The following is a 10,000-nucleotide window of genomic DNA, read 5'->3' on the forward strand; positions in this document are numbered from 1 at the left end:
GAAGTGGCAGGTGGAGCACCATTTCATCCGCACCTGAATCCCCTTCACCTCCACGTTCTTATAGAGAGGAGCTCGAAAATCGTCATCCTTATCCTCATCCTCATTCGCTATAGATGGGGAGGGGCAGATGAGGCGGGGCAGATGAGGCAGGGCAGACGTGGAGGGGCAGATGAGGCAGGGCAGACGTGGAGGGGTAGATGGGGAGGGGCAGATGGGGAGGCAATCAGAGAGAGAGAGAGAGAGACTTTCAGAACTTCAGTATTTAGTTTTCTTTTTATACCTGTGCTTGTCGCATCTTCCTGTCTGTCTGCACGTATCATTTTCTGCACATCTGTCTGCATGTACCATGTGTGTGTCTGCACATCTGTCTGTCTGCGCATCTACCTGCACGTCTGTCTGCACATCTGCGCGTCTACCTGCACGTCTGTCTGCACATATCAGTTTCCACGTTTCAGTATGAATGTCTGCGCATCTGTCTGAGCATCTACCTGCACGTACCAGTTTCTGCACATCTGTCTGCACGTCTGTCTGCAGGCATGAGTGCATGTCTGTGTGTCTGTGTGTCTGTGTGTCTACCTTCACATCAGGGTATCTGCTGCACGTATTGCATGTGTGTCTGCACATCTGTCTGCTGCACGTATTGCATGTGTGTCTGCACATCTGTCTGCGCGTCTGCCTGGAAGTCTGCGTGTCTATCTGCATGTCTGTCTGCACATATCTGTTTCTTTGATTCTGCCTGCACGTCTGCACAACTGTCCGTGCGTCTGCCTGAAAGTCTGTCATTCCGTCTGTCTCTCTGTCTGTCTGCGAGATCATAAACACAGAGTCTCTGTACCTCGAGGGAACACGCCCGGGTCCATGAAGGTGGCCATGCTGAAATTAGCCAGGACAAAGAGGAACACCGCGCCATTGTAGAGAGGAACCACGGGAGAAATAACACTCGCCAACCACGGACACCTACAGAGAGACAGACACACAGACGATGAGATAAAGGGTATTTGTGATCCGTGTCTAAGCTTAGCCTGCAGTCTAGGATGCTTTAGATTCCAGCAGTCAGTGGAGGTAAAGACAGTTATAGAGAGTTATAGACAGTTATAAACACGTGGGCTGTCCTGCCCAGCTTCATGTGTAATAATACCAGTCCATCAGGTCAGGAGTGATGGAGATATTTATACACGGCTGCTAAACTCGAACGTGTGGATAACGTTTCCCCCAATTTATTTCAGCACACATCACTGCACTGACAGGCATGAAGATCACGCAGAGGGTGTAGTGTAAATAAAAAGAGAACACAAGAGTTAAACACACAACTCTGTGTGTGTGTGTGTGTTATTTTGACAGTGTGGATTTGTACTTTGCTGCGTTATATTAAAACCAGAACGTTTACAGTTCTTGCTAACCGCCACCATATTTAGCCGCTCTACATCAAAACAAGTTTCAGAAGCCCTGTCCTTAATCCAAACCTTTTTCCAAAGCCCCGCCCTCCATCAACACCTCTCTCCAAAGCCCCGCCCTCCATCAACACCTCTCTCCAAAGCCCCGCCCTCCATCAACACCTCTCTCCAAAGCCCCGCCCTCCATCAACACCTCTCTCCAAAGCTCTCTGAAGCCCCACCCCCATCGAAATGTCTCTCTGCAGCCCCGCCCATCATCATAACCCTCTCTCCAAAGCCCCACCCACCATCAAAACCTCTCTCTCCAAAGCCCCACCCACCAACAAAACTTCTCTCTGAAGCCCCACCCCCATCGAAATGTCTCTCTGCAGCCCCGCCCATCATCATAACCGCTCTCTGAAGCCACGCCCTCCATCAAAATCTCTCTCTGAAGCTCCGCCCTCTACTTAAACCTCTCTCCAAACCCCCAACCAAACCAAATCTCTTTCCAAAGCTCCATCCTCTATAGAAACATCTCTCCAAAGCCCCACCCATCAACAAAACTTCTCTCTGAAGCCCCACCCCCATCGAGATGTGTCTCTGAAGCCACATCTCATCATCATAACCGCTCTCTGAAGCCCCGCCCTCCATCAAAACTTCTCTCTGAATCCCCACCCATTATCAAAAGCTCTCTCTGAAGCCCCGCCCATCAGCAAAACCTCTCCCTGAAGCCCCGCCCACCAACGAAAGCTCCGTCAGTCAGTGATGACCACTCAGACTGTAACGAAGAGTCTACAACTTAATCTGAAAATGTCCCCAAAAAGATTTACCACTTAAAGTCAGTGTATTTCCATTTAATCACTCACATCAGAATAAAGAGTTTTAAAAAAATCCCATAAACTCAAGTATTAATATTTTACAGGAGCCACAATAAGAACATTCCTGATAATCTCACTGATTTATTAACATTTTATTCTTCTGGCTGTAAATGTTAAAGTTTACAACAGCACACAGCTGCTTAAAGTGATTATTATTATTATTATTATTATTAATGTTGTGTGTCCTGAGGGGGCAGCACTCACACACACACACACACACACACTGACTAATCTCTTACTATTTTTCTTTCCCTTTCCATGTGCGTGTGCGTGTGTGTGTGTGTGTGTGTGTGTAGGGGTGTGTAGGGGTGTGTGTGTGTGTGTGTGTGTGTGTGTGTGTAGGGGTGTGTGTGTGGACAGCTGCCAGGCACAAGTGTCTCCACTTCCCCAATAAAAAACACAGCAGGATCTTGGTGATACCGAGGAAATACACACACACACACGCGCGCACACACACGCACGCACGCACGCACATAAACGCTTCTCCGTTTACAGTTTATGTAATGCACCTTTCACATCTGCCCTCCAAAATTATTGGCACCCCTGAAAAAATACTTTCAAAAAACACACCCTCCCTCACATCTATTACAGCTGCTATAACACCACACACACCTTACATCACACCTATTTCACATGTTATAACCACACCGATCTCTCCTCACAACTATTACAACTGCTATAACACCACACACACCTTACATCACACCTATTTCACATGTTATAACCACACCAATCTCTCCTCACAACTATTACAAGCTATAACATCACAATCACTCTCCATCACATCTATTACACCTGTTATAACGCTACACAAACCATCCCTCACATCTATTACACCTGTTATAATGCCTCAAACCACACAAAGTGACTTTTTCTGAACTGAATTACACTGCCAAATCACACGTGAGGTGTATGTGTGTGTGTGTGTGTGTGAGAGAGAGAGAGAGAGAGAGAGACAGAGAGAGAGAGAGACAGGTTCTTGTTCTTGTTCGCTTTATGTGTGTATATATATATTACTGTTCCTGTTTATAATGTTTGTAATGTTTAAATATGTGTATATATGTGTTTATAGAGAGAGGGAGAGAGACAGAGAGAGAAAGATAGACAGACAGACAGACAGAGAGAAAGGGACAGAGAGAGAGAGAGACAGAGAGAGTGAGAGAGAGAGATGTATTTTTATCTATAATGAAGCAGCCACCGGCGAAGTGCTGCCTGCTCCAAAGATAAATTTTTTTAGGATTTTTATCCTCCATATGCAGAGGTTTAATATTATTATTCAACACAAAGTCATACTGAAAGAAAATGTGTTTGTGTCCATGTTTACATCGAGACACCGCTGTTTCCAATCCCGGTTATTGTCCACAAAAAAACAAACAAACAAAAAAAAGACAGTAATGAAAGATTGACCAGAGCTACGACTCTCTACATTCCTCACACACAAACTAAAAACACACGTCTTGTTTAAAAGTGACGTGATGCTAAATCTGCTAAAGTAGAACTGTCTTCTCAGAAGGTGGATTAAACACATTAAACACACAACACAAAACCTATTTAGATATATTATTTAAAAAAATCAGAACAATTTATGTTAAAAAAAAAAAACACTCCCATTTAATGAGCACAAAACCATAAAATCCATCAAAATACAAAAATCCAGACAAAATCACCTCAGAATAGCGAGAGCGCTAATCCACTCTGAGTGTAGCATAAAAATTAGCAAAGATTTTACCTCAGGAAACAAAGAGGTGACAAGATTGTAGTGTTTTAAGTAACACACACACACACACACACAGGCAGCACATCATATTCTAGCATTAGCATTACAGTGCAAAGGCTAACCACAAAATAGTTTTATAGAAAACAAGCTAAACTAGCATTTTAGTAAACAGCTGAATGGCAGCTGTCATGTGTATGTGTGTGAGTGTGTGTGTGTGAGTGTGTGTGTGTGTGTATATGTGTGTGTGTGTGTGTGTGTGTGGAGTCCTACACTCCATTCCTTGCTCGTATTTTAAGCGAAGGCTGCAGCTGTTGTGTTAGAAATATCACACGGACAAAAATAATCAGAACGTCCATCACGAGACATACTTCTACAAAACGGAATGTATATTATATATTTATATATTTATATACGTCTATTATTTATATACGCGTATAATCTGTAACATTGCGTACCCTCATGCTCGCTATATGGCGTGTGTGTGTTTGTTAGCATGACTCAGCTATTTAATTTTAGCAACAAGGTATTCAAAAAAAATTAATAATAATAAATAATAATATTTTAATGCTACTATTCACTACCTGTGAATTTGTGCTCGCTTGCCATTCAATCAAATAACAGAACACTGTTGCTAGGCAACCAGAAAATACAGACGCTAAGCATTAGCCAGCTAGCCGTTTATCAAGGGAGCACTTTTATCTGGTTTGAAGTAATTTATACACACAGTGAAAGTGGAAATGACACAGAACCATCCGGAACGTCGACATTTACCTCAGATGTGTTGCTAAATTACTCAAAAAATCCTCCGAACAACTAAAATTAAACTGTTATTACACTTAGCATCAACCGCTAGCCAAATATCCATGTTATCCACTATTCTGAGAACATGGTGCGAGTCTTAGCTGTTATAGAATGTTCTAAATAATTACAACATACAGTAATACATTCTCAACTCTACATTCTAAAGACTGAGGCTTGCAATTCATCTAGCTATGATGTAGCTGTTAGCGTTTATACAGACAGAGTGTGGAAATGGCACAGAATCATCTGAAACAACATTTACCTCAGATGTTTAGATAAATCACTAAGAAAAGACTCAGAACGACTAAAATTAAACTGTAATTACACTTAGCGTTTACCGCTAACCACTTGTATGTACGCCAGTGTATTCAATACCTCATTTTATTTCAAACAACAGTTTATAATAGCGATAATAGCGAACTATCAAGTTGCCATTTAGCTTTTTTTATGTTTAGTTAATCCAGGGTTGTAACACTATTTATACTTATTAGCTAGTTAGCTATTTCTGTGTCATGTGTAATGGTTTAACGTCACTGGAATGCTAGCTAGCTTACTTAACAAACAAGCTGATGCAAGACTGCACTGCTGAAAATAAACAAAAGCGGTTTTCCTAACGGTTCTAATGGTTTCAGTCAGATTGCTGGAGGTCTTCAGTATGGAATTCCACCAGAATCCTGGGTGGACTTTATTTTATCATCGGAATAAAATTAGATTAACTATCAGGAACCGTTAGGAGCAACATACTGCATTAAACCCATTACAGACCATCAGAAACACATTAAACCCATTATAGACCATCAGAAACACATTAAACTACCATTACAGACCATCAGACACACATTAAACCCATTACAGACCATCAGAAACATATTAAACCCATTACAGACCATCAGAAACACATTAAAACCATTACAGACCATCAGAAACATATTAAACCCATTACAGACCATCAGAAACATATTAAACCCATTACAGACCATCAGAAACATATTAAACCCATTACAGACCATCAGACACACATTAAACCCATTACAGACCATCAGAAACACATTAAACCCATTACAGATCTCCAGAAACACATTAAACTACCATTTCAGACCATCAGAAACACATTAAACCCATTACAGACCATCAGAAACACATTAAACCCATTACAGATCTCCAGAAACACATTAAACCCATTACAGACCATCAGAAACACATTAAACCCATTACAGACCTCCAGAAACACATTAAACTACCATTTCAGACCATCAGAAACACATTAAACCCATTACAGACCATCAGAAACACATTAAACCAATTACAGACCATCAGAAACACATTAAACCCATTACAGACCATCAGAAACACATTAAACCCATTACAGACCATCAGACACACATTACACCAATTACAGACCATCAGAAACACATTAAACTACCATTACAGACCATCAGAAACATTAAACCCATTACAGACCATCAGAAACACATTAAACTACCATTACAGACCATCAGAAACACATTAAACTACCATTACAGACCATCAGAAACACATTAAACCCATTACAGACCATCAGAAACACATTAAACCCATTACAGACCATCAGAAACACATTAAACCCATTACAGACCATCAGAAACACATTAAACCCATTACAGACCATCAGAAACACATTAAACTACCATTACAGACCATCAGAAACACATTAAACCCATTACAGACCATCAGAAACACATTAAACCCATTACAGACCTCCAGAAACACATTAAACTACCATTTCAGACCATCAGAAACACATTAAACCCATTACAGACCATCAGAAACACATTAAACCCATTACAGACCATCAGAAACACATTAAACCCATTACAGACCTCCAGAAACACATTAAACTACCATTTCAGACCATCAGAAACACATTAAACCCATTACAGACCATTATAAAGCACTAATTCTTTTTCTTTTCTTCAGCAGAGTAGCTTTCACCAAATTCTTAATAATTCAAAATGTTTTTAATTTGATATAATCATGCAGTATAGATTACAGGAAGTAGTGTAGAATTATGATCATTAGTATTATATATATTTTATTGTATAAATTTATCAGGGATTGTTCCTTTTTTCAGCCATTTGAAGTAGTGGAGTACCTGAAAATCCACCTCTTCTGTGTGAAAGTGTTTGAAATTAAAACGTGGTCATGTTTATATTTTCGCAGCACATTAATAACAATAAGTCAGCATTTTATATATATATATTATAAGCCATCTGGGAAATTTACGATGAAATTTAAGAAGTTTAAGATGAAATCACTCCATCCTTAAATATTTGCTTATTTTCCTGTCATTTTTATTTCACACGTTTTGATGTTTTGGCGTTTCGCTGTTTCGCGTGGCTCGGTAAATGCAAATTCGATGCAGAATGGCTGGAAACTGATGATACAGTAACTGTTTTTTAGGCAGATAAGAACAATTAAAACAGATTCCGACTTGGCTGTGGACGTTAAGAGCCACGTCAAAGCAGCCAGGCACGTAACAGCGCTAGCCCGGGCTGCTTTCATCGTACTGCGATCACGAATTTCTCGGATCTCCTCAACCAACCTGAAAGGAACACAAGATAATGAGTCGATAAAAGTAACAGTTACAATAAATAGTGGGGTTAACGATGATTAACTGATGTTAGCTAGCTATATACGCTAACATGGCTTCGTCTGGAACTTAAACGTGTGTTCTGTCACTTCCCAGCTTTTCCATTCTGCCATGTTTGTGCCATGTGTTTCTGTAATGGCGGTCGCACACCAGGCGCGCTGTGACTCGTCATGACACGTTCTAAAAAACAACGATTTCAAAGAAGGTATCAAAGAAAATGCACGTTAAACTGAAAGTTTACTCTTGATGCGGATGTGAACTCCGGCTTGCGCGAACACGTCCTGTGAAGACTCATCGTTCAGGTCGAGTACCTTTTCAGTTTCGGATATAACATGACTAAATTGAAATTTGATTATATAGTTAAATGTGTAGAATGTCATGATATAAATAGCAAGCCACATGCTACTTCTAAATATATCTGTTCTGCCATTCTGCTTTTAATACGATGAGGTTGTAGAAAGATAAAGAGTGGCGCTGAAAGAAACCGAACATTGCTGTAACATGTTTCCATGCAGAACTCGGTGACTTCGGGCCTCGCTTATCAATCTTTTACTAAAGTTGTGTGTAAATGTTTACGTAAACCAAACCGAACTAAAAATTTACAAATGTTTCAGAAACACTGATTTTCTTTGCTCGTACTTGCGTGTGCTCGTTGATGAATGCCAGTCACCCGTAAAAGCTCGATCCTGACGCACCTCATTTGCATATAGTGACGCCCACAAAACTCCATAAAAGGTAAAGTGCACAGAGAGCTGGGAGCACGAAATGAGTGATCAGGGTAAAGACTGAAAAGCAGAAGTGGAAGTTATTTTGACTCACTTCTATACCAATAAAAATATTTAATAGTATATAATAATAATAATAATAATAATAATAATAATAATAATAAGTGAGCGCTAAATCCTGCGTCAGCTGAGGCGTTTGTTTACGGCTTACGGCTCTGCGCAGACAGAGCGGCTCGTCCTCCGCTTATACACCACCGTTTCTTTATCATAACTGAATGATTAGTTTTATTTGTCTTCATTTATGGATGTGTGTCGACTCACTTCCTTTATTTTTATATTGTTTAATTAAAGGCACTAAAATAAAGCAGCTGGTTTTGAGTAAATGTTGTGGATGGAGCTCTGAGTCCCTGAGCGAGTGAACTAGCATGAGGACGTGTTTCTGATCGAGACTCTAAAGCTCTTCTATCAGTCGCTCTGGATAAGGGCGTCTGCTAAACGCTGCAAACGTCATAAACACAAACAGTTTAAACTCCACAGAATGTTCCAGAGAGAAAAGTGCAGTAATCCCTGCAGATTATAGGATCTGAAGTCCATCAGGTCGAGGTTTACATCAGTAATGTGTAAATGCGTAAACAGTCGTACTAACGATTTAACAATAAATCTGTTTGTATCCAACACACACACACACACACACAAACCTGTTAGCATGCACTCTCATTTTTATCTCGGGTTTCCATCTGTGAACCATTATGAGATTTTAAAACAAGGTCACAGCCTTTTTTTTTCAGCCACTTCCTGTTCGGAAGTCGGAGAATAATAATCACCTACACACACACACACACACACAGAGTGTTAAAACAATACAGCATGAGTGTAATGGAAGCTGTTGGAAATTTCCTAATAAATATGACAGAGCAGCGGTATGTAAAGACAGTGTGTGAAGTGTGTGATCACATGTCACAGCAGGTCTGTGTGTGTGTGTGTGTGTGTGTGTGAATGGATCTCTCACCACATCACAAACTGATGCAATTAAACTGAAGTGTGAAATCAATTTAATTAAAGCGGCAATAAAAGCAAAAATAACAAGAAATAGTAACATTTTCCTTTTTATGTAAATCCAAGAGGCACAGTGTGTGTGTGTGTGTGTGTGTGTGTGTGTTTCATTCACTGAATTTACAACTATTATATGAAACTACAGAATATTACAGAATCAATAAATAAAAGCAAAGTTACACCACATTAATAGTTTCATATTTTTACATCTTAACTGTATTTTTGTTTTTATGAATCACTTTCCTGATTCAATTCCTGATTCGATAAACTACAAGCGATTCATTTTCATTTGATTCAGATGATTCACTGTTTAGAAACAGTAGGAGGCTACAGATAATGTGCCCTCTCATTCAGGCCATATGGCACACACACACACACACACACACACTGACTCAGACTGAACTATATTAATAACAGTAGGTAAGACAGATGTGATGTTTGGCAATAACTAATATGAAGAAAGTTGGGCTCTCGCACACACACAAACACACACACACAAACACACATACACACACATGCACACACATGCACACACATGCACACACATGCACACACACAGCGTGCCTGTTTGCGATGTCTTTTAGCAGCTTGTCTTTAGCGTCACACCCAGTATGTTAGTTCAGACTCAGAACATCAACAAACCATCACACACAGCAGCAGGACAAACAGTGTGTGTGTGTGTGTGTGTGTATATGTGTGTGTATATGTGTGTGTGTTTGTGTGTGTATATGTGTGTGTTTGTGTGTGTGTTGCCTCTGCTCTATAGTAGCACTGTTAAAATTCATCAGGTTTGAGCTACATTAAAATGAGTTGAATTAAACTGA

At 40.1% G+C, this 10,000-nt stretch overlaps 1 protein-coding gene across 3 annotated transcripts in view; it reads right to left on the minus strand.

Annotated features, from left to right (window-relative positions):
- zdhhc8b (zinc finger DHHC-type palmitoyltransferase 8b) overlaps nt 1–10,000 on the minus strand; it is a 39,146-nt gene that overhangs the window by 12,495 nt on the left and 16,651 nt on the right. For all 3 annotated transcript variants that reach the window (XM_034299134.2, XM_034299133.2, XM_053229073.1), the window contains exons 2-3: nt 836–957; nt 1–107 (exon numbers count right to left, since the gene is read on the minus strand). The exon at nt 1–107 is cut by the window's left edge and continues 51 nt beyond it. In XM_034299134.2, the coding sequence (XP_034155025.2) occupies nt 1–107; nt 836–957 (229 nt within the window). The remainder of the gene's footprint in view (nt 108–835; nt 958–10,000) is intronic.

Source organism: Pangasianodon hypophthalmus, chromosome 24 (assembly GCF_027358585.1).
Source record: "Pangasianodon hypophthalmus isolate fPanHyp1 chromosome 24, fPanHyp1.pri, whole genome shotgun sequence".
NCBI classification, from domain to species: Eukaryota; Metazoa; Chordata; class Actinopteri; order Siluriformes; family Pangasiidae; genus Pangasianodon; species Pangasianodon hypophthalmus.